Consider the following 26,782-nt stretch of genomic DNA (forward strand, 5'->3'; position numbering starts at 1 on the left):
GAGTGTCACCACCGGCTGTTTCTTTGATGACCAAGCCACTGCTCCTCCACTTAGCATGAAAACATATCCAGAAGTGCTTTTTCGATCATCCAAGTCCCCTGCATAGTCACTATCTGTATAAGCTAGCATCTCATCTTCACATCCCTTTCTGTAGAATACACCAAGATCAGTAGTGGCTCTAATATATCTGAGAATTCTTTTGGCTGCCATCATGTGAGATTCCATAGGATTGGCCATGAAACGGCTTATCAGACACACACTATAAGCCAAGTCAGGCCTTGTGACTGTTATATACATTAAACTCCCCACTATTTGTTTGAACAAGGTTGCATCTGCCTTCTTGCCATCTTCTTGTTTTGTCAGTCTATTGCTTCCTGGAACCATGGGATTCTTAACACCATTACAATTTTCCAGCCCAAATCTTTTCAAGATTTCTTCTGCATACTTTTTCTGACCAATATGAATGCCTTTGGAACTTTGCCGAATTTCAACTCCCAGAAAATACTTCATTTCACCGAGATCAGTCATTTCGAATTCCTTTTTCATTGACTCTTTGAACTTGCTCACCATAATTGAATCATTGCTAGTAAAAATGAGATCATCGACGTATAAACTTACAATTAGAATTCTGTTCTTCTCTTCCTTCTTTATGAACAATGTGTGTTCATAGCTACTTCTCTCAAATCCCTCCTTAGCAAAATAACCTTCAATTCTGCTAAACCATGCTCTTGGCGCCTGTTTTAAGCCATAAAGTGCTTTCTTCAATTTATAAACTTTCTTCTCTTCCCCGTTAATCTCATAGCCTGGAGGTTGTGCAATGTATACATCTTCATTCAACTCGCCATAAAGAAAAGCACTTTTGACATCAAGTTGAAAAAGTGTCCATCCATTCCTTGCTGCCAAAGCTATCACTGTGCGAATTGTGTCCCACCTAGCAACTGGGGCAAAAACTTCATTGTAGTCTACCCCCTTCTCTTGTGCATATCCTTTTGCCACAAGCCGAGCCTTGCATTTGTCCACCTCTCCATTTTCATTTAACTTGGTTTTATAAACCCACTTTACTCCAATTATTTTTGCTTGCTTTGGTGCATCAACAAGCTCCCAGGTCTCATTCTTTAAGATTGCACCAATCTCCATATCCATTGCATCCCTCCATTGTTTCATTTTTGCAGCTTCTTCATAATAAATAGGATCAGCAGAAACCATAAACAATGAAAAACTTTGTACCTCTTCTTCTGCTTCAAAGTTTTCCCCTCTTATGTAGTCTTGAAGATAGGCTGGAGCTCGAGTGACTCTTCTCTCGGGCAGAGCAGGTGCTGCAGCATTACTGGGGATGCTACCGTGAGATATTGCAGCATCATTGGATTGACTGGATTCTCCTTCTTCTAGTGATTCTTCAGTTTCATTTTCTTCATCACTGGAGGCATATATGTCTGCATCAACTTCTCCCCAATCAAGCATATCATTCTTGTCTTCTTCTGTTTTTCTCCAATCCCAGCTTTGCTCTTCTTCGAACACAACATCTTTACTAACTATCACCTTTTTTGTTATGGGATCAACCATCTTGTATCCTTTGGACTCTTCACTATACCCCAGCATCACACACTTTTGACTCCTGGCGTCCAATTTCAGCTTCTGTGGATTTGATACATGCACATTTCCTATGCATCCGAACACTCGAAAATAATCAACATTAGGCTTGACTCCACTCCAGCATTCTTCTGGTGTTTTATTCTTTACAGCAGAGGTTGGACTTCGGTTGAGGATATGACATGTCCATTTCACAGCATCTGGCCAAAAACGAGCAGGCATCTGTTTCTCTTCTAGCAGACATCGTACCATGTTTAGAATAGTACGATTTTTGCGCTCCGCAACTTCGTTTTGTTGAGGAGTGTAAGCTGTTGTCAATTGTCTTTTAATGCCTTCAATTCTGCAAAATTCTGTGAATTCTTTGGAGGTGAACTCCCCTCCTCTATCTGTTCTTAACCCAGCAATAGATAGACCAGATTCTTTTTCCACAGCATTTTTAAAACTTTTGAATGTCATGAAAGTTTCACTTTTCTCATGCAGGAAATACACCCAAAGTTTTCTACTCATGTCATCAATGAAGGTCAACACATACCTTTTGTTGCCATGTGATTCCGGAGTGATAGGTCCGCAAAGGTCTGAGTGTATGAGCTGCAGCTGCTGTGTTGCTCTCCAATTGCTTTTCTTTGGAATAATTTCTCGGTGTTGTTTTCCTTTCATGCAGCTTGTACACATAGAGGTTGGCACTTGAAACTTTGGAAGTCCTTGGACAAGTTCCTTTTGTTGCAGTAAATTCAGACTTGTGAAGCTTAGGTGGCCATATCTTTTATGCCATAAATCACCGAGATGATTGCTGCTCACATTTAAACAGGTAGATGATGCATGCAACACAATATTTGCCAATACTACAAACATCCTATTTGATGTCATCTGTGTATGCATAATTAAACCCCTTCTAGGATGATAAACTCTACATTCTCCATTTTGCATCAAAATAGCCAAATTTTTCTCTTGCAACTGGCCAATGCTCAACAGATTATTTTTTAATTCAGGAACATAGTAAACTTCTGATATTACTTGAGTTATACCTTCTATTTCAAGTCTTGATGTTGCCCTTCCCTTCCACTGGCATTCTGAGGTTGTTTCCAAGTTTCACCGAGTGACTGAATTCTTCATCTAGTTCCACAAACCATTGTTTGTTTCCTGTCATATGGTTAGAGCAACCAGAATCAAGAAACCATACGACCTCTCTCTTCGAATTGTGAAGTTCAACGTAAGACATCAAAAGGAGTTCTTCTTCTTCATCCAACTCAGCGTAATTAGCCCTTTTTTCCCAATCAGGACACTCATATTGAAAGTGTCCCAATTTATGGCATTTGAAACATTCAACCAGAGCCTTGTTGGATGTTTGTCTGCCTCGTCCTCTACCTCGTCCTCCTCTATACATGTTTCTGCCTCTTTCTCTGGTTGATCTCTCATCATATGCGACTTTCAACACCTGTTCCTCTATTTGTTGTCCTTGCATCCTTTGTTCATGGACAAGCAGGCTTCCATGTAATTCATCAATACTCAGGACACTTAGATCATTTGACTCCTCTATTGAACAAACAACATAGTTAAATTTTGGAGTCAATGATCTAAGTATCTTACCCACCACTGTGCTTTGTTCCATCGCCTCACCATTTGTTTTCATTTTGTTAACCAAGGCTAGAGTTCGACCCAAGAGGCTGTCAATTTTCTCTCCTTCTTTCATGGCTAGTAACTCGAATTCCTTCCTCAAAGCTTGAAGTTGTGCTCTTCTAACCTTTGTGGACCCTTGATATTTCTGCTTCATTGAGTCCCAAATAGCTTTTGATGTTCTCTTGTCGAGAATTGTCTCCAAAATCTCCCTGTCAATTGCTTGAAACAAGAAATTTTTAACTTTCAAGTCTTTGAGTTTGATCTCCTCTACACTCTTCCTCTGTGCCTCACTTGCTGCTGCATTTCCAACAGCCAGTGTTGGAATCCCTTCGTCCACAAGATTCCACATCTCCTTGCTCCTAAGGAAATTCTCCATTGTCATTGCCCAGAAATCGTAATGGCCATCAAATCTCGGAATGGAAGGCTGCACGAATTTGTCTGTGGTTGACATCCCGATTTTCTGTGTTGATTGCACTCTCACGGTGTGATTTTCACTCTCACCCTCACACACTCTGTGTTGATTTTCACTCTCACACACTTTCACTCACATTCGTGTTTGCTCTTACTGTCACACACACTCTCACACACTTTCACTCACACTCGTGTTTGATCTCACTGTCACACACTCTATACTTGCTCACACCCCCACACAATCAGGTCCCCTTTTTTTAGGTTCTGATACCAAATGATAAAAAACTGATGTATATTATTCTTTCACACAGGATGCTTAGAATAATACAATAAATTGATCAAATGAGACTAAGGCTTAAATAGCCAGAACAAGAAACAACAGAAACAGCTAAAAATAAGTTCACGTCTTCAACACCCTGAAGATGTGGATCCTTGCTTAAGAATAGGTAAAACTAAAACAGAATATCAAATGCTAACAACACTGTCCTAATAACTAGGACACTTATTAAAATTATTAAGACTAAGTCTAACAGTAACGCTATTGAAGAAGAGCAGTCCTCTTGACCTCGACTCCTATTCATTGTATTGTCCATTACGCACAAGTCGATTCATGTTGACGATCCACAAAATATATATGAAACTTGGCACTACTCAAATTGAAAGATTGAATGGTGTGAATAGCCATGAAAAAGAATATGCAGTACTTAAAGACCATAAAGATAACGATGAAAGTGGCAGTGGCCAAGACAACAACGAAGATTGTTAAGAGTTGAAGGGAAAAAGGAATGAAGTCTAGCCGCACCAGGGAAATTAAGACCCGGGCCTGCACCTATAAACATGACTATTTAACATCCGCAATAAGAAAATCAAAAGAAAAAATAAAATTCTCGTTTGAAAATGATAAAATTATGCCAACTTCTCATCACCATTTTGCATAGAAATCTAGCATGCAAGGGTACCTTTATCATTTCATGCATGCCTCTTGAAGATGGCAATATTCCTTGAAAAAAATAGCAATGTATTTGGAGATGTACTGAATATTTTTTTTTATATGTATGGGAATACAATCCCAATACGATTAGAGCCCTTGAACAAGAAGAACACTATCTTGAGTTTGCTTTACAATAATCATGACGAAAAGGTAACTCAACCAATCAGGTCTTGAGTTTGCTTTACAATAGTTATTAGTTCGGGTCCTCTCATGGCTACTGAAAACTTACATGGTCGTTAATTTTAGAGCCCGTAGAATTGATCGAAGTGCGCGCAATCTGACTCGGACATCTACGTAAAAAAAAAAAAAACGAAATGATGCACTATTTTTTTTTTTTTGTCTCATAATCAAGTATAATTAACCTGAACTCGTTTTGTTCTGTCAATTAATATATAATCGTGTGCCCAAACCAAAAGTTATCATTCAGTCTAAGGGATTTCATTAACTTCATGTAGCGTCCTATGAAGCACAATATCAAAAAACCATACCAAAAAAAAATAAAAAAAATTAAGACCGCGACATAATAGGTTGGCTGTGAAATATATGGTTTTGGATATTTTGTTCACGGAATGAAAAATAAGACAATGAAGATTACAAGATGAAAACGTTCTCTCCGAGTATAAGAATTGAAAAATCTAGAAGTTCTTGATAGTTAGGTAATTAAGATCAGATTTCTTCTTAATACATGCATGCGACTAAAAAACAATTTGTTTTTGCCAATATATAACGAGGCCTAATTGAGTACTTGGAAGTTTGGTGTGATAGCCTCTCTTTTTTTTGGAAATCCATATAAAAAAGTAATAAAAAACATATAATATTAACTTTTAATAACACAGTTTTAGTTTTTTTTTTTTGAAGTTTTGACTGTGGCGACTTGACTGTTTTTGATAAAGCTAATTAAATCATAGATGAACTCCTCGAATTAATTTCTTGAGTTTATCTACGTACGTCAATAAAAAAATAATAATTTAAAATGAAACACGATCTATGTTAAGCATGATGTGGTCAGGTTGTCACTCTGCCCAGGCCCCAGGGTCCAAGTCTTTTGCCTCCATTCAGTCGTATAATTAGGCTCCAGGCGGCGGCGTTGTTGTCGTGATTAATTTTGTTTATCACGAGCTCTCCTTGGCTAACTAACTGTTGTCGTATATATTTTGCACCAAGAACGTAAATTTAACTAGTGAAGGTGTATATTGGTGAACCAGTTTCCGCATACAATTGTCAAATTTCAATGTTCAAGACAAAACTCGCCACTGCCTATGACCCATGCTTAAACAGGTATAATTACTCATCTATAAATACCCAGGTTTTGCTTGCAAGTTCTCATTCCTTGACCAACGAACGGTACTAGAAAAAAAAATCCAAGGTAGCGAACTAGAGAAATTAAGCACGATGAAAGTTGTTGGTATGCTAATGGTTTCTGCTCTCTTGGCTCTGGCTTCCTCATTCGCCACTGCCTATGATCCCAGCCCCCTCCAAGACTTCTGTGTAGGAATAAATGACGCTGATTCTGCTGGTAAATCCTTTTTTTCTCTCTCACTTTTGCCATTTTTCAACGTTTCATCTGAGTTTTAAGATCCCAAATCCCAATCCAACATGAGTGATCTATATATATTTACAGTTTTGGTCGAGTTCTATATGCTCGCACATAAAATTTGTTACGCTGGCCTTGTGGGGCTCGTATGATCATCTAGGACCATGCAATGTTCCTTTTTCTTTATAAAATCATTATATTTTCGAGTGACGAACTCATAATATATATCAATATTAACACTTTGCTTGTGTGTGCAGTGGTTGTTAATGGAAAACTGTGCAAGAATCCGAGCTTTGCCACCGCGGATGATTTCTCGTATTCAGGACTTAATGTTCCTGGAAACACGTCAACTCAACTTAGAGGGCATGTTAATCTCATAACGGCTGATCTAATGCCAGGGCTTAATACTCTCGGTGTATCTTTGGCACGTATAGACTTTGAACCAAATGGTGGCTTAAACCCTCCACATTATCATCCTAGAGCATCGGAGGTTCTTTTGGTTTTAGAAGGCACTCTCTATGCTGGTTTTGTCACATCAAACCCAGATCATCGCCTCTTTTCAAAGATTTTGAAACCAGGAGATCTCTTTGTGTTTCCGTTTGGCCTCGTTCACTTTCAAATGAATGTTGGAAAAACCCCCGCAGTTGCCATTGCTGCACTAACAAGCCAAAATCCTGGAGTAAACACGGTAGCAAACGCGATCTTTGGAGCCAATTGGCCTATTAATGCTGAAGTTCTCACCACAGCATTCCACCTGGATAAAAAACTTGTGGAGGATCTTCAATCTCAAGAATGGGTGAACCCTTCATAGATACTTGGTACTCTTTCCCCTATTTCCAGTTGTTGATTTGTAATAATAAGGAAGTGCCTTGAGCCTCTCTTCTTTACATATAGCACTATGCAATCACCATAATTGTGGTGTAATAAGGAAGTTGTATACCTTCTTTTCATGTTGAGTTGTGTACTCCCTGATGTTATGTACTTGTTTTGTTAAGCTAATCTCCTTGTTTCTCCCATGGTTAACTTAAAGAATACATCCCATTTTATTGCTCGACTCTCTGGGGAAAAAGCTCCTGGTCCAGCTTGGACCTTAGATTGCAAGCCATGCTTAACATGTTAAATGTAATATATCAGGAAACTCTGGTTTAGTTATCTCAACACAGTTGATCAAGATGCCATCAGCACTATTTTTGAGAGCAAGCATTTAAATGTTGGTTTCTTTTTGCAGGGGTAGAGCTGCTAGCTTAGAAGCAGCACTATATATAAAAGTTTGAATAGATACCTGGAGCAAAAAACCTTTTAATTAAATATAGTTAATAGTAAAAAATATACTTTAATAGTTTTGCAGGGGTAGAAAAATATAGTTAATTTTATTTTTTTTGTTTATGTATACTTTAATAGTAAAAAACCTTTTAGAAAAACCAATTATTTAATATATTTGATATTAATAAAATTATTTATTAATTGCAACTAACTACTACAACTCCAATGAAAACCCTTTTTTTTGTATATAAATATACTAAATAAATTTTTAACACTTTTGATGAATACATAGAAATGACTCTCCAACATAAAAATACTATTTTGACTCTTCACTATTTCCCAAGCTGTAAAAATAAGAGATAAAAATCATTTTTTCTTTTCTCTATTACTGTCGTGGTGGGATCTTTAAGAACTAGTTTTGGCTAACCAAGCCTCAGCCAATTGTTTGAAATTAATATTCATGGCGATTCGAGCAGAGATTTGCATTTTTGTAGCAGATGCCTTCACCGTTGGACCTCTTAACTCCACAGCAATCTTTCTTACTCCAAGCTTAAGTAGGTTCTGCAAAAATCAACAGGGCAGAAAAGTTGCTCCAGTATGCTTTTGAACAATATGATAGAATTATGGACCAAACAGGCAGGAAAGACCTTACCCTCAAGTGTTTCTCGTATTCAAATTCCAAAGCAGACATGAAATCTTGCTCGGGTACAGTACTAGTGTTTGAATATCATTGCTACCAATGCTGATGAAGAATAATGGACTCATTGGGGTATCTGCTAGCTGAACCCTTAATAGCATCGAGAATGTCATAGACAGCAGAAAAAGCAACATCCAAAAGGAGTTTAAAGGCAAAAGGAGCATGGAGATCAGAGCAAGATGAAGACACCATCTTCAGAGGAATAGGAATCGAAAAATGTAGACGATCGATTTGGCGAGTTCAATTCTCTATGGGTTCATTTCTGGGAAGAGTACTTGTGCTCGTCTATAAACACCTATATATATAATCCATGCAAGTTCTCACTCCTTATCGAAGAAACAACAGTGGGTGGCAACTAAAGCAAAAAATAAAAACAAAAATCTGCACAAATTAATTATGGACGTAACGCTATTGAAGAAGAGCAGTCCTCTTGCCCTACCGTCACGGACCTCAACTCCTATTCATTGTATTTTCCATTACGCACAATTAGTCGATTCATGTTGACGATCCACAAAATATATATGGAACTTGGCACTACTCAAATTGAATGGTGTGAATGGCCATGAAAAGAATATATAGTACTTAAAGACCAAAAAGACAATGGTGAATTAAGTGGCAGTGGCCAAGACAACAACGAAGATTGTTAAGAGTTGAAGGGGAAAATGAATGAAGTCTATCCGCACCAGGGAAATTAACACCCAGGCCTACACCATTCTGCCTATAAACACGCCTATTTAACATCCTCAATAAGAAAATCAAAAGAAAAAAACAAAATTATCGTTTGAAAATGATAAACTGGTGCCAACTGCCCATCACCATTTTGCATAGAAATCTGGCATGTAAGGGTACCTTTATCATTTCATGCATGTCTCTTGAAGATGGCAATATTCCTTGAAAAAAAAAAAACAATGTATTTGGAGCTGTACTGCATGTTATATATATATATATATATATGAGAATACAATCCCAATATGATTAGGGCCAGGGGCGGAGTCAGGGAGAGGCTAGCAGGGACCCGGTCCCTGCAAGGAATTTTTTTTCTAGCCCCTCCTTTAATGATATTTATAATTTTAGCTTAAGTAGTAAAGCAATTAAAATCTTGGTCCCTCTTAATTTTATTTTCTACTTCCGCCACTGATTAGGGCCCTTGAACAAGACGAAGACATGTATAATCAAGAGCGAAACGATGCAGTCTACTCTTTGGAGAGATTAAAAAGTGTTTAGAAATGTGGTGCAAACTGTGTTTTTTTAATTTAAAAAATAATAATATTTTTTTATTTAAAATTAATTTTTTTGTGTATTTTTAGATCGTTTTGATACGCTAACATTAAAAATAATTTTTAAAAAATAAAAAATATTATTTTGATATATTTCTAAATAAAAAATTATTTTAAAAAAATAACTACAATCATATTATCAAATACCGTCAAAAGCAATGAGTTGAACTCAAGGTAAAAACATGTACTCTGTTTTTTAGTTTGTCTCATGATCAAGTATAATTAACCTGAACTCGTTCTGTTCTGTCAGTTGATATATAACCGTGGGTGCAAACCAAAAGTTTTCATTCGGTCTAGGGGATTTCGTTAACTTCATGTAGCTAGCGTCGTATGAAGCACAACAGAAAACCATACCAAAATAAAAAATTAAAAATTAAAACGACATAATAGGTTGGCTGTGAAATATATGGTTTTGGATATTTTGTTCACGGAATGAAAAATAAGACAATGAAGATTACAAGATGAAAACGTTCTCTCCGAGTATAAGAAATTGAAAAATCTAGAAGTTCTTGATAGTTAGGTAATTAAGATCAGATTTCTTCTTAATACATGCATGCGACTAAAAAACAATTTGTTTTTGCCAATATATAACGAGGCCTAATTGAGTACTTGGAAGTTTGGTGTGATAGCCTCTCTTTTTTTTGGAAATCCATATAAAAAAGTAATAAAAAACATATAATATTAACTTTTAATAACACAGTTTTAGTTTTTTTTTAAGTTTTGACTTGACTGTTTTTGATAAACCTAATTAAATTATAGATGAATTCCTCGAATTAATTTCTTGAGTTTATCTACGTCAATAAAATAATAATTTAAAATGAAACACGATCTATGTTAAGCATGATGTGGTCAGGTTGTCACTCTGCCCAGTCTTTTGCCTCCATTCAGTCGTCGTATAATTAGGCTCCAGGCGGCGTTGTTGTTGTCGTGATTAATTTTGTTTATCACGAGCTCTCCTTGGCTAACTAACTGTTGTCGTATATATTTTGCACCAAGAACGTAAATTTAACTAGTGAAGGTGTATATTGGTGAACCAGTTTCCGCATACAATTGTCAAATTTCAATGTTCAAGACAAAACTCGCCACTGCCTATGACCCATTCTTAAACGAGTATAATTACTCATCTATAAATACCCAGGTTTTGCATGCAAGTTCTCATTCCTTGACCAATTAACGAACGGTACTAGAAAAAAAAATCCAAGGTAGCGAACTAGAGAAATTAAGCACGATGAAAGTTGTTGGTATGCTAATGGTTTCTGCTCTCTTGGCTCTGGCTTCCTCATTCGCCACTGCCTATGATCCCAGCCCCCTCCAAGACTTCTGTGTAGGAATAAATGACGCTGATTCTGCTGGTAAATCCTTTTTTTCTCTCTCTCACTTTTGCCATTTTTCAACGTTTCATCTGAGTTTTAAGATCCCAAATCCCAATCCAACATGAGTGATCTATATATATTTACAGTTTTGGTCGAGTTCTATATGCTCGCACATAAAATTTGTTACGCCGGCCTTGTGGGGCTCGTATGATCATCTAGCTAGGACCATGCAATGTTCCTTTTTCTTTATAAAATCATTATATTTTCGAGTGACGAACTCATAATATATATCAATATTAACACTTTGCTTGTGTGTGCAGTGGTTGTTAATGGAAAACTGTGCAAGAATCCGAGCTTTGCCACCGCGGATGATTTCTCGTATTCAGGACTTAATGTTCCTGGAAACACATCAACTCAACTTAGAGGGCATGTTAATCTCATAACGGCTGATCTAATGCCAGGGCTTAATACTCTCGGTGTATCTTTGGCACGTATAGACTTTGAACCAAATGGTGGCTTAAACCCTCCACATTATCATCCTAGAGCATCGGAGGTTCTTTTGGTTTTAGAAGGCACTCTCTATGCTGGTTTTGTCACATCAAACCCAGATCATCGCCTCTTTTCAAAGATTTTGAAACCAGGAGATCTCTTTGTGTTTCCATTTGGCCTCGTTCACTTTCAAATGAATGTTGGAAACACCCCCGCAGTTGCCATTGCTGCACTAACAAGCCAAAATCCTGGAGTAAACACGGTAGCAAATGCGATCTTCGGAGCCAATTGGCCTATTAATGCTGAAGTTCTCACCACAGCATTCCACCTGGATAAAAAACTTGTGGAGGATCTTCAGTCTCAAGAATGGGTGAACCCTTCATAGATACTTGGTACTGTTTCCCGTATTTCCAGTTGTTGATTTGTAATAATAAGGAAGTGCCTTGAGCCTCTCTTCTTTACATATAGCACTATGCAATCACCATAATTGTGGTGTAATAAGGAAGTTGTATACCTTCTTTTCATGTTGAGTTGTGTACTCCCTGATGTTATGTACTTGTTTTGTTAAGCTAATCTCCTTGTTTCTCCCATGGTTAACTTAAAGAATACATCCCATTTTATTGCCCGACACTCTGGGGAGCCATGCTTAACATGTTAAATGTAATATATCAGGAAACTCTGGTTTAGTTATCTCAACAAAGTTGATCAAGATGTCATCAGCACTATTTTTTAGAGCAAGCATTTAAATGTTGGTTGTTTTTGCTGGGGTAGAGCTGCTAGCTTAGAAGCAGCACTATATATAAAAGTTTGAATAGATACATGGAGCAAAGTATACCATTGATATGCAGATTCTCAAATCATAGAACCAGCCCGTCTCCACTAACAAACATTGGGTTTGGAATGCGCAGAATAACTGGCGGAGAAACATGGTCAAATGGCCCATCATCGTCGTCGCCATTAGTCAACTCACCATGGCCCTGAGTTGGTTTCTTCCCGCGCAATGTTCAGCCCGTCTCTCGAAGCCATTCTTGCCTGCATGTCGCCAATACCACTAGGGAAAACTTTCATATATATATATATATAGATACCATTACCTTAATTATCATGGAAAGATAACCCCTATCATGTTCAAAGCTGATATTTCATTGGCGTTGATTACAATTCTCTTCTGAACTCAACAAGCTGTGTGTTTATGTATTAAAATTGCTTGAAAACAAAAGGATTTGTTCAGATCACTTAATAAAACTTTATTTAATCTTATACATTGATTTTATTCTAAAAATATTCAAAATATATGGGAGGAAACTAATATTTATATGCATTTTTTCAAAAAAAAAATAAATACTTATTTGAAAACACAAAAAAATAAATTAAATATTTGTTTGAAAACACCATCGCCACTGTGATTTCATTTACGTTCTTAAACTAAAAACTTTAAAATAATACTTTTGATTTAATAACATTTATACAACCATAGCCACAATCCCATAATGGACATGAATTGTTTTTCTTTTCTATTCTTTTACATCCATATTTCTTTTTGTATTAAAAGGGAGGAAATAAGAACTGAATAAAACGAGAGATTGGCAAGATTGATAGGTTTTGTTTTGTGTTTACCACCATTGGCCATCACCTACCCATAGAATAAACGACCCAGTTTGTAGTCGTATTGATTCTTAACCACAAAAAAAAAGGTTTTTCCAATAATTTACATAGACCAAACAAATTCAACACCACAATTCCATCGTTCCCCTGCCCATGCCATAATCAAAACCATGCAAATGGATGGGATTTCTTATCCTCTCTCTCTCCCTCCCTCCCTCCCTCCATCTCTCCTGCCCAAGATTTCAGATTACAAAAGACCCCACCAATGAAAATTCAGTCACTTCTTTAACCAAAAATATTTAAAAAGGTTAAAAAAGAAGAACAAAATCCTTCACTTCGCTTCATCAATGGACTCTCTCTTTGTTAACCAAGCTCTTTCACGCCTCAAGCTCTCTCCAAAACTCACAATCCCTTCTTACTTTTCCTATCAATCTCCTTTACACCTCAAACAAAACCATGGTAGAAAACCCTACAATTCCTTCACACTCTTTGCTATCCAAGACCAACAAGAAACACAAAACCCACTTCAAGAAACCACTCAAAACATCGAAGACGACGAGTCGTATGGAGAAGTCAGCAAGATCATCGGAAGCAGAGCAGTTGAAGGTGGTAAAGGCATGGAGTACTTCATTGAGTGGAAAGACGGCCATACGCCCTCGTGGGTCCCATCAGATTTCATAGCTAAAGATGTGGTGGCCGAGTACGAGACGCCATGGTGGACAGCAGCCAAGAAGGCCGACTCGTCGGCTCTTAGTCAGATTCTATCGGAGAATGAAGATGAACGACGTGATGTTAATGCTGTGGATAGTGACGGACGCACAGCTTTGCTTTTTGTATCTGGGCTCGGCTCTGAGCCGTGTGTTAAGCTCCTAGCCGAAGCTGGAGCTGAACTGGATCATAGAGACAACAGTGGTGGCCTGACGGCTCTTCATATGGCAGCTGGCTATGTTAAGCCAGGTGTCGTTAAGTTATTGGTTGACCTAGGTGCTGATCCTGAGGTGAAGGATGATAGAGGATTAACTCCCTTGGATTTGGCCAAGGAAATTTTAAGAGTGACCCCAAAAGGGAACCCAATGCAATTCGGGAGAAGATTGGGGTTAGAAAGTGTAATAAGAAACTTAGAGGAGGGAATATTCGAGTACGCTGAGGTACAGGAAATACTGGAGAAAAGAGGGAAAGGGAAGGACTTGGAGTATTTGGTAAAATGGAAGGATGGCAGTGATAATGAGTGGGTGAAAGCAAAGTTTATAGGGGAGGATTTGGTGATGGATTTTGAGGCAGGGTTAGAGTATGCCGTGGCAAAGGGAGTGGTGGGTAAGAGGCTAGGTGATGATGGGAAGAATGAGTATCTTGTGAAATGGACGGATATTGATGAGGCCACGTGGGAGCCTGAAGAGAATGTTGATCTTGATTTGATCAAGGAGTTTGAGGAGGGACAGATCAATGGAGTTGGAAGTGTTGAGGCCCAGTTGAGTAGTGATGGGCTATAAAATCTTCTTCTTTCACAATTTGTAATTTGTCACTGTTAACTTTGAAATGGAGAAAATTGGGTTTGGAAATATTATGCATTGAAGCTCTTTCAATTGTAAGTCTTGAGAACTGATCATTAAGAACATATGTTTTTGTTTTTTAAATTTTTGGACATGGGTTTCAATTATCAAACTTTTATTCTTCCCTTTCAAATTAGATGTTCTAGAACGGGCTTGGCTCTCGAGTTCAACCCGATGATCATCATTAGTTTAACTCGAGTTTTTTTTATGAGTTGATCATATGATGTGTAAATTGAATTTTAGATCGGGTTAACTTAGATTATAATTATATTTAAAAGTGGTGTTATATCTTGAGAAAAAATATAAAAAAAATTGTAGTTTAAATTAATTTTATATATAGTTTTATAGTGTTAATATCAAAAATATTTTTTTAAAAAATAAATATTTAAATATATTTTTTAAAAAAACACATCACACTCCTCGTCAGAAACTAAATAATTATAGCACGCTTCAAAAACTACGACCACCAGTGAAAAAAATTAACTGGTGGTTAAAAACAATCCTTGGTTTCAAAACATCGATAAAAGTGATGAACACAAAATCTCATGCATGTCTGAACATAAACATTAAAATCAACCCCTATCACGAACAAAAACATCATCATTTGTACATTAATTCTATCTTTTACTGAAAAATATTGTTACTGGCGATAAAATTAATTGAATTGTTCAAAATATCTGTAAAATCCAAACCAAAATTAACCGATCAGATAGTTTTTTGAATTTGTTGAAAAATTTTAGCTATGAATTTTTTTTTAAAAAAACATCAGCTATGTTCGTGTAAATTCAAGACTTTAGAAACAACAACAAAAAAAAAACTTACATAGAATTGAACAAGAAAAAAATGAATCGCACTAAATCGAAAACTCCCATTATAGACTGAAAGCTCGCTTGTTAAAGTCTGTAAAAAATAATTCAATTAAAGATTTATTAATTTAAATTAGGCTAGTTTAATTTTAACAAATATAAAATCAAACTAATAAATTTAAAAATATTTAGAAATATAGTAGTGATTACTTTTCAAAATATTTTTTATTTAAAAATACATTAAAATAGTATTTTTATCTTTTAAAAAATATTTTTAATATTAATAAATTAAAATAATTTAAAAAATAAAAAAGATTATTTAAAAATAAAAAATTATTTTTAAAAAATACTCTTAACATACCAAATCAAACGGTCTCGGAGTGGCAGTTACTTATGTTAGGAATGTTGAAATGTTCCATTTAAAAAATGAAAAACCAATAAATTAGGAATGGAAATTCTTTCTCCGTACCTCTTCCTTGATCAAAGGATTCCGAAATTCTCCAAATCTTCTCCTTTTCCACTCATGAGTCAATGTTTTGTCATACATGTGGACCATCAAGATAAAATTTTATATAAGAAATAAATTTAGGATGACGCGTTTTTTTTTTTTTGGTAAAATAAAGGGACGAGCGACGCGTCATCTGTATTATTAAGCTAAAAAAAACATGACCCACACACGGGCACTTTCTTTATGGGCCATGCCCACATCACCTCCTCATTCTTTTCATTTTTTTTTAATTTTTTTATAATTACTGTTTTTATATTTATTTTAAAAATATCATTTTCATTTATGTTTAGATTAATACCCATTTCTTGTAATTTGTTTTTGACTTATTTAGCCTTTTTAAAATAACAATTATTTTTTTATCATATTGAGTGTATTTAATTTTTGTATGAGGTTAATGTGATTCATCTATAATTTTTTATATATATATATTATATATATAAATTAAATTTATTTTTAAAATTTAAAACATTTTTATGTATAGCATTGCATAAATTGTTTTTATTTTATTTTATTTAATAAATTTTACATGTGTTGATTTATGTTATATATTTATTTTTTAAAATAAATTTATTAAACATAATTAAATAAATAATTCTTAAATATTTTTATCCACGTTAATCTCTTAATTTTTTCAGCCTTTTTTTTATCATTGTTAACAATTTTTTTATTTATATAAATTTATTTGTATAAACTTTTTAATTAATACTTCCATTTTATTTTTATTTTGAGAAAACAACCTGTATAGGCAGAGAATTTTTTAAAAAGATAAATTTACGGCCTATTACGGCGCGCAGGTAAAAACAATTATGATGGAAATAAATACTACCCTTTAAATTAAATAAATATCAACACTAGTCATGGGCTTATACCCGTTGCCGAAGTCCTCATCAGTGATGAACCTGGCCTAGAAAGATAGGATCGGAGACCAACCCACCAGGCTTTAAGTAAAAGATCCAGGCAACTAGAGCTCACATTCATAACAGTTGGCCCTCCGCGAGGAAGGTTTTGTCAGTAGATTTTATTACACTCTCCAGAGCTACCCTGTCTCGTGATTCAAAGTTTCAAACCCCTTTTATAAATCCTTCTCCCGGTGTCAGCTTTCTTTGCTTGCCACTGCCTGCCTCTACCTTGTCTCGGCATCATATCATAATCACCTTCCTTCTTCTGGCTCTCCAATGCCATACCCCACATAAACAAAAACACAAAAACTCCAATCCCTAGCATTAACACATCTATCTTCTTCTCTTTATCTCTCTCAAAGCAGTTTTCAAGGGGAAAGAAAAGAAAGGATGCACACCAAGACTGACTCAGATGGAACTAGTCTCGACACATCATGGCTGCCGAGGTCACCAAGAAGGCCAGTCTACTACGTTCAAAGTCCATCAAACCATGATGTGGAGAAAATGTCTTACGGGTCAAGCCCAACCGTCTCACCACCACACCTTTACTACCATTGTTCACCAATTCACCACTCTCGCGAGTCATCTACGTCAAGATTTTCTAATTCACTCAAGATGCCAAGAAGTTTATCTGCTTGGAAACATATAAGGATTGATGACCGAGATGGAGATGATCATGATGGTGATGACGATGATGAAAAAGATGGCGGGGGTGGTGCACGTAAAGTGAGATTGTATTTCATTGGGTTATTGTTCTTTGTTCTGCTGTTTACCGTGTTTTGTTTGATCTTGTGGGGTGCTAGCAAGGCTTACAAGCCTGAAATTTCAGTCAAGGTACGTTTTTTTTTTTTTTATCTTGAAAAATTTACCGAGTTGAATCGGTGTGTTTCAACCGAGTCAATTAAGTGGCTCGTTTTTTGGAGGTCTTATGGGAAATTGAATAGTTGGTGATGATGCCTAGGGCATAGGGGGACTATAAATTTGGGCTAGGATTAGACCGCTGCTCTTAGGTTTGCGTAATCCCTATTTTTTAGCCTTTAATCATGTTAATTTATTTCATTTTTAGTTTACCATCAGTAAAAATCAAATAATTAAAGCACAGGTATAAAATAATTAAAAGTGATTAAAAAGGTGCTTTTCTGTGTGTTCTTTTTAAGCAGAGCATGGTGTTCGAGAATTTTTATGTTCAAGCAGGGAATGATCAAACAGGAGTGCCAACAGACATGCTGTCGTTAAATTCCACGGTCAAGATTCATTACAGAAATCCCGCCACCTTCTTCGCCGTCCATGTCACCTCTACCCCTCTTGAAATTCACTATTTCCAGCTCAAACTTGCCTCTGGGCAGGTAAACTCTTCTAAAGTCTTCTTAATCCTTGGTTTTAACATGTAATAACGGCTATGCTACGGGTAACATGGTCATTGTGAATAACATTGATGGGGCGGGTTCACCATTTTGTTATGTCGTCAGACTTTAGTCGTTTAAGGGTCCCGAGGATACCTTGGGAAATGCGACATGGAAGGATTGAGGGAATGCTATTGGTTACAAATTTGGAGTGCCTGTAAAAGACTGCAAAAACTGCCACGAACTTTAATCCAGTTTCTTTTGTTGGGAAGTGTAGTGGAACCCATCATCTTGAATTGGATAGATGCATTTGGTTTCTTTAATCTTTAATTTTGGTTGTTGTTTTGTCAATTTTATCTGCCTCGAGCTGTGGTCCTTGGAAAGAAAAATCTCTAACATGGATGATCTTAAAAAGTCTGTACTGTTGTTGGACTTGCATGGAACTCCAAAGGGTCTGTGTCCCAGTTGTCTTTGCATGTGAGGGGACCGTATCATCGAGGTTCACTTGCATGTTAATGTATTTGAGCCTTCATTGAATGCAAAGTTCATAGAATAAGTAATCCAAGTTATTAATTTGTGTGGTTAATATTTACTCGTTTAATTTGTGGATTTTGTTGGATTAAGATCATATTTTTTTTCTTTTTACTTATTATTTGGGTCTAATTAGATGAAGAAGTTCTCTCAGCCGAGGAAGAGCCGGAGGACAGTGGTGACAGTGGTGCATAGTTCCCAAGTTCCCCTCTATGGAGGGGTGCCCCATCTTGCTGATGCTAGAGAGCATGTAAACAAAGTTGCAGTGCCTCTTAACCTGACATTTTCCTTGAGGTCCAGGGCCTACATTCTGGGAAGATTGGTGAAGTCAAAGTTTTATAATCGTGTTAGATGCACTGTTACTCTAACTGGTAAAAAACTGGGCAAGCCCCACAATTTGACAGAAGCATGTGTTTATCTCTGAATGATGCACAGTTTCAAGGGGTTCGTAAGATGTATTTTTATTTCTCAATTGACACCAACGAGTTATGTTTTGGCTCGTTCTTTTGCCCACCATGTTATTGTTGTCTTCTACATTTCATCAAGGTTGTCAGATGGATGTTTGGTGTAGAAGAATGGAGCGATTTATCTTCGTATTCGGAATGTAAATTTTACTGCGTATTGTTGCAAGGTTTTGAAAAGAAAATTGGCGTTGGTCCTTTCTGGGCTTTAGATAGTTTTGCAGTGTGACAGTACTCTTTGTCAAAACAATGGTTGTTGATTGGGGCCTGCTACTGTCTTCTACTTTTGCTTGGGTCCAACGAGTAGGACTGGGGATGGCGGTTTGGTTTAATTTGTGATTTTGCCTCTTCCATGGGTGTCCAAGTTCTAGCAGCATGTCCTTCAAAAGTTTACATCTTTGCGACTTGCTATGAACATAAAATTGGTCAGGAAAGGAAGCTTCGGAGTGCGGTACAAATAAAATTGGACGTTGTCAAATTAAGATTCTATGGATTTGATGTTAACAAGTCCATAGATTGATCTTGTACGTGAATTAACATGCTCTACAAAATCTGTAGCGTTTTCCTCCGCAAGTATCAGTTGCCATGGGGGTTTCAACTTTGAATTCAAAGAAGTTGCCATGCAAGCCTTTTGCAGTCAAATTCCATGCTGCGGCAACCACCAACACAAAACAATACCTAATCATCACACGGATAAACATGACTACATGACCTTTTTTATGGGTTTTCTTAATAGAAATCCACACGGATAAACCAGTACAAGGGGTAAGGTAATCCCTCCAATTAAGGAACTAGGCTAGGCCGAAAAGGAACAGCCACATCTACGAAGAAAGGCCACTCCTCCGAAAGAGAGCAGAAAACCCGTGCGAATCCACCATGGGCATCGCTTGCTCTCCATGTTAGTGCGCACGTAAATTCTAGGTTTGTCGAAAACCGGGATGGCATTGATTTGGAACGAACCAAGGCAGTTAACTCTATTAGCAAGTACATTAGGCCCTTCACAAAATTTGATGTGTTGTGTCCATGACGTTGAAAAAACAGTCAACTTCCGTCCATTTGAAGGTATCTGCCAGAAGTAGCAGCCAATAATTATGCCGGCGAGGGCAGAATTACATTATAAATGGAGCCAAAAAACCTGCGAAAAGCTTCTGTTGCTTGCTTGACCCACCGGTCACAACCATGATTTTTGAAAGATAACCAGGCTCCTCATGTTCAGAGGAAATTCAAAATATGAAAATTAAAATAAAGGCCAATCACTCCATTGAAAAGTAGATAATTTTATTTACAATTAAGCATTAACGTGGATAATGGATACCGATTTCTCGAGTTCCTGTGCGTTCACGAATATACAACTGTACAAGTTACGCAAAACATGCAATCTCTTACCTGTCTCCCACCCTGCTTAAAATGCCAACATTATCTTCCCTGTAGTCACCCAAGTTTGCTCTGTTTCTTCTTCTTCTTGGTTTTCGTTTTTCAAGATTACGTTGTTGCCTTGTTGGGTGGGGCAAATGTGACCCCTCTATCTTGACAATAAGGAAAAGGAGGCCCCAGACTGACAAGGACATGCAGTCACGAGGGATTGGTTTAGGTAAATTTATTTGATTTCATATTCCGGATTCAAGGGAGTTTAGTTTAATTGTTGAAGGTTTTTTTTTCTTTACTTGATTTCCTGGGTTTAAATATTAAAGGCTAGTATTAAAAAAATTATTAGTTTTTATTAAATATATTAGATTCGCACGAGAAATATCTTTAATATCGTATATATAAAAAAATTGATCTCAATTGATAAGCTAATAAAAAAAATACTCTTATCTTCAAATTAAAAATAAAAAATTTTGGATTTAAGTTGGGTCACTTGCTTTCTTAAAAGATAGCATAATTAAGAGTGATTAATAATTTAATATAGTAAAAAAATAATATTAAAAGCTGTATGTGAAGAGGTTGCGGTTGTGTTTATTGTCGAGTACAATTCTTAACAACACAAAAATATAAATAATAAATAATAAATAATAAAAACATGTTTTTCATGTTTTTTTCATGTTTTTATTATTAGATTCCATATAAAAAACTGTCATAACCGTTTTATGAAATACATTTTAATCTAGTTTGATGAAAAAACTGGTCTGAAAATACCTAAATGTTAAAAAAAACATATATACAATCACAAATGCACGTATGCATAGAGATACCTCTAAATATGTGTCTATATATATATATATATATAAAAAAAAATACGATATCTTTTTACAAGCGCGTGTGAGTGTTTGTCAATCAATTCAAAAAGGTGAAGGAAAGTACCCGTCATTCACGTGAACAGAGAAAGAAGATAAATGATGTGCGTGTGATGATGACTTGTGTTGGTTACAGTACAAGACATTACCCTCTCCTACCCTTTGCTTTATTTTGTGCTACTAACTGTTTGAAAGCGCGTATCTTCTGATTTTTTTTTTTAAGTAACCGTTGATGTACGGCTAACTTCCACATATCTGATTTATTTTTTAAGAACATGAAATTAATATCTAGATAAGATTTTAGTAACGGAACTTTATGACATTTAAATTAATAATTTTTAAAAAATAAATTTATAATCTAAAATTAATAACTAGATAAAATTTTAGTCCCACTAAAATTAGTAATCTAAAATTAGTATTTAAGTCGCACTACTTTCTGTATATGCAAAATGTCTCATTCACACGTATCGTCAAAGCAACCGGAGTCAATGTTTTGGAATGCAAATGTGGTTAAATTTTGGAATCGTTGGATAATTTAATTACGTCCCTGATCACAAATTCTACTTTCATGAGATTCTCTTCTCAATAAAACCAACAACATAATTTCATTACTTTTTTCTCTTAGTTGCTGGACTCAATCCAGGATTTGACCCGAAAATCAGGTTACTAAATAGTTGAGTCAATCATAATTTCAAGTTAATAATTTTATAAATCTACCCCCAAGAAGGTTTTAATAACTCCCTTTTCATCACCATAAACAATCAGACAAGTACACGGAGGCGAAGCCCGATGATATAGTGATGGGCGAAGAAGCTTGCACCCAAGCTAAAAGGGCCCACTTCCTATGAGCCCAGAGTGAATTATGGCTAGCCGAAGCCCAACGTGTTAACCCCTTTTGTCTTTATGTGAATATATATTAAATGGATCAAAATTAGTGGATAACAATTTAATATCAAGAGGGCTGGTCACGAGCCCAATTTAGTACAAGGCTCGATTCAATACAGAAATAATTAGTGGGCCAAATTGATAGGCTCAAGGAAGTAAAACAAAGGCCCGCAGGAAGAGAAATGAATCGTGTATTACAGAACAGTTATGATACAAGGAATTAAGGAAATATATATATATTTTTTCTATTTATTTGCTTTTCTGCAAATAAATCTCACAATCACATATTTAATAGCAAAAAAAATAATTATAAATCTAGCTTCCTCCTTTCTCACATCACATATTCATTCTATTACTTGGGCTTGAACCACTCAAATTTACTGTCATTCTCTTTTATAACATATACTCCGGCAGCCATAAAAGACACGCTCAGAATCAAACCAGTGATTCCCAGGCTCCAATTAAGGTACCACATCTTGCCATACTTCTTTGGCTTCTTCATCCTAAGCCACATGAAGCAAGGGTAAGCCAATGTGACCGGCAATGATATTCCTCCGACCAGACCACCCACACTCCCGATAGACGGGATTGCGACGGCCAAAAAGAAGACCCCGTATCCGAAAAATGCCCTCAGGATTATTCGGAGCCACCATTGGCATGGCTTCTTCATCCTCTTGGTGAAAATCGACTCCAACTCATCAAACATTGGCATGGCATAGATCTGGAATGAGCTGAGAGCATTTATTATGATAAGTAAACTAACAAGTCCCATGATAAATTCCGAGGTGTCATTCCTTCGGTACGCGTAGAAGGCTGATTGCAAGCCACCATTTTTTGGTATCTGAAAATCAAGAAAACATGTGCTTGCTTTAGAAGACAACAACGAAACTCTACAGAAAATTAGTCTGGAGAGATGGAAATGGTGAAAATTAATTATAGCAGTACCCTTTGGCCGTAAGCCCAAAAGCCTCCAATTGCAAGGGGGAATAAACATGCTGCAATAACTGCATAAGCAGCCTTGGCACCCTTCCACATCGGCACACGGGAGGGATGCTTCTCACTCGAGGGCATAGTAGCCTGAAAAAAAAAAAAAACACATCAAAACGCACCCAAATCACTTTAGAAATATTGGGTTATTCTTTTAATTCTAATAAAACGAAGGGCATGATATAATAATTTGTACATTGTCTGTCACATTTCATAGTTACAGAGTTGATTTGATGGCTCGGGTAAGTTGATCTAGGTTAAAAACCCTGGCTTAGCAGGCCTGCTCTTGTAACTAGTATCTCAACAATTGAAAATCAAATAATATCATATTTAATTTAATTTAACACGGTCAAATGTCAATGGTCAACTAATTGCTGCGAGGTATTTTCTATGTTCTTTGCGTAGACTTGGAAATTGCACGAAAAAAAACTGATAAGAAAATAGACTGAAGCAAGACTGTTTCAATATATATATATATATATATATATATATATAAGGGTTTCATATGTAACGTGTGTAGGCCAATTTGCTAAATTTCCAAGTCACTCTAACAGAAAATCTCCTTTTGTCAGACGATAAAACAACAACGAAAAAAAGTTTCAAGTTTAGAGATAAATCAAGAAAAATCGGCCAAAGAAAATGATTTTTTTCTCTTCTAAAATACGCTCTCACAGCACACGTGAAGATGCAGTAAGATCTTGTGAACCTGAAAAATCTTTGACAATATCACCTACATATCCATGAATAATCAGCCATTGGATCAAATGGATGACATAGCCAAGTCTTTGCTTATGCTTGAATTGCTTCCTATCTATGCCAATTGTAAGAGAAATATTTTCAAAACATTTTTTCTTGCTCTGATAGCTAATATGTAACATCAAAGTGGAAAAAAAGGGTGGGAAATCTTGAGAAGTAGCTGAAATTTATGGTACCTGGATCTCAAGTACGAGATTGTGACCTCTAAATGCAAAAGCAATGATCCCGAGTGAATTAAGAACTTCAAAGAGCCTGTCAACCTCCTTTGGTCCACGAACTGGCTTGTAAGTTATGCCAGGCAACCTATCCTTGTTAACAGAAACCATCCACATAATTGTGCAATACACGACAGCAGTGATGGATCCAATAAGTGATACACCAGCAATTGAGTTCAAGTTTGGTAGCTGAGACAGAAGAACTGCAGCGCTCGCAAACACCAAGTACCATTCTACTGGTGTTAATGTTTTGACTGTGCATGATTGACCGCATACAGTCTGGAAAAATAATTTTGATGTTGATCCTCCGATTATGTTTAGAGCCACACATGTACCTATTGATAGGTACAAGATTGGAAATAGGCCTAGCCACTTTGCTTTCTTCTCACCTGAATTGTTGAAGAAGCCATAGTTTAGAACACATAGTTACCAAATAAGCATAATTTCTACTTGTGTAGAAAAACCAGGGTTAATTTTCTTTCACGCAGTGTGACATGGACCTTTAAGGAAGAGTAATGCTAATTTCATTGAATATTCTTTCAGAAATCATTTCTCCAAAGATTTCAGCTGTGTACTTCATGAAGTTGAAATTTTTCTTCAGTTCATCAAAATACTAAAGGTTGGGAGTTAAAAAAAAACATCGAACACGTACCGAAATTTGCACTCATAATTTGAAGATATCTGCTGTAACGAATGCCAGTCTCGGTGTTTTCATGTAGTTGCACAAGTAAATAAAAAGTGTAAAGCTGCCATGCGAATGCAACTGTCAAGGCTATGATGCCCCATGCCCTGTAAAAAAAAAACAAAGTAAAGCTCTGCTAGACTACGAACTGGTCCAAAAAGTATAACTTGCCACACCAAAGATCAATCATGTATGTTGTTTTTACTTACCAACCAAGGACAGTGAAGGAAACAGGGAGCACGAGTGCTTGAAAACCAATGCCAGAGCAAAGGCAATGAAACGCTGCATACCATGCGTTTCCATTTCGGGACTCAGTAATTGGAAGCCAAGCATCTTGAGGGTCAAGTTTTGTGAGTTGGAGAGCCCTTCTAAGAGGACTACCTAAAGGGGTCATAAAGCGAGGAGTTCTAAGTCTTGGGGTTGCATTTCTTGGGGTTGAGTTCCTTGGAGTTTTGCTTGGAACAATATGATCAGGTGTGAGCAAAGGTGATCTAGACAACGACGGCGAATGAAATTGCGACGGAGGAGCCGATATCGGTGGCGTTGGTGACACTGAGGCTGGCCTTGGTGTTACAGGAGTAGAGTTTACATTAGGCCTTGGTGTCACGGGAGTAGAGTTTGCATCAACAACTTCACCCATTTTTTTCTTTTCCTATGGTGTTCTCTTGGCCCTCCCTTAATTTGCCCACAAATTAATCAGTGAAGTAAACTATATATATAGACACCATGATTTCCTATTTTATGCACTAAAAACTTTCCATACCCCCATATGGTCATAAAGTGCGTGTAAATAAGAAACAATACTTTTGGATCATTTGTAAAATCTCTAGTCTAAAGAAAGGGCTACAATAATATTCCACAAGGGTTCGAAGACCTGAAAAAAAAAAAAAAGATCTGTAGCAGCCAGCCATACAGAACAAGACCAGCTATTCTTGTCAAAGTAGTGCCTTTCTGCTGCCGGTCCTGCTACGTTGGCTGCAAAGATTTTTGTCAGCACAGTACAGGATGCATACCGCCATGCATTAATTAAAAAAAAAAAAAAACTAAAAATGCCCTTATCTTTATCTGGCTTTGACTTGTAATTTGGAATCAGTCCTACCTACTATAAGCTAAAGCAAGCCTTTCTTGAAACCATTATTAAGTATATAAATCAAGTTGCTTAATTGGAATTGCCTTTGATGCTAATGCATAACCTAGCTAGCTACCATTAATTACATATGACGCTGACGGTGAGTTTGATTGATTAATCTCACACTAAAAAAGTGAGTTTACAAGGGTAATTAGGGGGAAAGCACGTGTAGACAGCACACACCACATGGTGCATGCCTTAATTTTATTAATTGTTTTTACATAGCACAAGTTAATTAGTTATATAAGATTAAAATCAAAGATTCTTGATGCCCAAAAAAGTTACAAATCCCTTCCCAATTGCCATTAGGTATGAAGGCTGATTAAAAAAAATTAATCATCATAACATCAAAATATTGGTCAAGTGGGCAAATGTGTGCCATGCTTTACCCATTATTTTCCTTTGACGCCAGTCGAATTGGTCAATGTTTGTTTGTCCCTTGCATCCTCCTAATTAATTACAGGTTCCTTTACTAAAGCATGATGGCCCAAGCTAAAGATAAAAATGTTAGGGTGTGAATAAAAATTCATGTCTAATTGAAATAAAATTGTGTATTTTTAAATCAAAAAATAGTATCCTTTTATTTTAAAAGTTATGTTAAAATTAATTGTTAGACAATTCTGATATGATTTTATAGAATAGAGAAAATTTCTAGTCTTTTTAAAACTTTTTTCTTTTATATTCCTTCTGTCAAAATTTTTATAAAGAGTGATGTATAAATTTTGATTAGTTAATTTATTCTTGGTCGTGCTACAAAAAAATAAGAGATTAAGTAAATTCAAGAAACAATATTGCAATCACAGAACTGTTAATAAATTGTTTTAATTAAAATTAGATAATTGATCTTTGCTTCAATCTATTTCTTCAAGTTTTTTTTCTTGTCAAAAAATATTATAAGTTTTTTTTTAACTGTTGATTTATACATCAAAGTGAAGAGAAACAACAATTTTAAAAACTATTTAAAGTGTTCCTACAAAAAACAAATGTGAAACAAGAGAAAAATCGGGGA

General features: G+C 36.2%; 5 protein-coding genes across 5 annotated transcripts; 4 read left to right on the forward strand and 1 right to left on the reverse strand.

Annotated features, from left to right (window-relative positions):
* Positions 1-5,915: 5,915 nt before the first annotated feature.
* LOC127905747 (germin-like protein subfamily 1 member 13) lies at positions 5,916-7,142 on the forward strand. Its single transcript, XM_052455629.1, has 2 exons — positions 5,916-6,125; positions 6,401-7,142. The coding sequence occupies exons 1-2, from the start codon at positions 6,002-6,004 to the stop codon at positions 6,952-6,954; spliced, it is 678 nt and encodes a 225-aa protein (XP_052311589.1). The 5' UTR covers positions 5,916-6,001; the 3' UTR covers positions 6,955-7,142.
* Positions 7,143-10,521: 3,379 nt separating this feature from the next.
* On the forward strand, positions 10,522-11,755 carry LOC7472093 (germin-like protein subfamily 1 member 13). The gene is made up of 2 exons (XM_002313650.4): positions 10,522-10,732; positions 11,014-11,755. Exons 1-2 carry the CDS (start codon positions 10,609-10,611, stop codon positions 11,565-11,567), a joined length of 678 nt encoding a protein of 225 aa, XP_002313686.2. The 5' UTR covers positions 10,522-10,608; the 3' UTR covers positions 11,568-11,755.
* A 1,073-nt stretch (positions 11,756-12,828) lies between these two features.
* Positions 12,829-14,346, forward strand: LOC7472092 (signal recognition particle 43 kDa protein, chloroplastic). The gene has a single exon (XM_002313649.4). It carries the CDS (start codon positions 13,135-13,137, stop codon positions 14,275-14,277), a length of 1,143 nt encoding a protein of 380 aa, XP_002313685.4. The 5' UTR covers positions 12,829-13,134; the 3' UTR covers positions 14,278-14,346.
* A 2,191-nt stretch (positions 14,347-16,537) lies between these two features.
* Positions 16,538-19,096, forward strand: LOC7474973 (uncharacterized). Its single transcript, XM_002313648.4, has 3 exons — positions 16,538-17,384; positions 17,711-17,896; positions 18,561-19,096. The coding sequence occupies exons 1-3, from the start codon at positions 16,941-16,943 to the stop codon at positions 18,846-18,848; spliced, it is 918 nt and encodes a 305-aa protein (XP_002313684.1). The 5' UTR covers positions 16,538-16,940; the 3' UTR covers positions 18,849-19,096.
* Positions 19,097-22,177: 3,081 nt separating this feature from the next.
* On the reverse strand, positions 22,178-25,360 carry LOC7474971 (lysine histidine transporter-like 8). The gene is made up of 5 exons (XM_024608108.2): positions 24,854-25,360; positions 24,615-24,751; positions 23,924-24,351; positions 22,950-23,081; positions 22,178-22,845 (listed from the first exon to the last, which is right to left on the reverse strand). The coding sequence occupies exons 1-5, from the start codon at positions 25,282-25,284 to the stop codon at positions 22,357-22,359; spliced, it is 1,617 nt and encodes a 538-aa protein (XP_024463876.1). The 5' UTR covers positions 25,285-25,360; the 3' UTR covers positions 22,178-22,356.
* Positions 25,361-26,782: the final 1,422 nt, after the last annotated feature.

The sequence above is a fragment of the Populus trichocarpa genome, chromosome 9 (assembly GCF_000002775.5).
Source record: "Populus trichocarpa isolate Nisqually-1 chromosome 9, P.trichocarpa_v4.1, whole genome shotgun sequence".
Lineage (NCBI taxonomy): Eukaryota > Viridiplantae > Streptophyta > Magnoliopsida > Malpighiales > Salicaceae > Populus > Populus trichocarpa.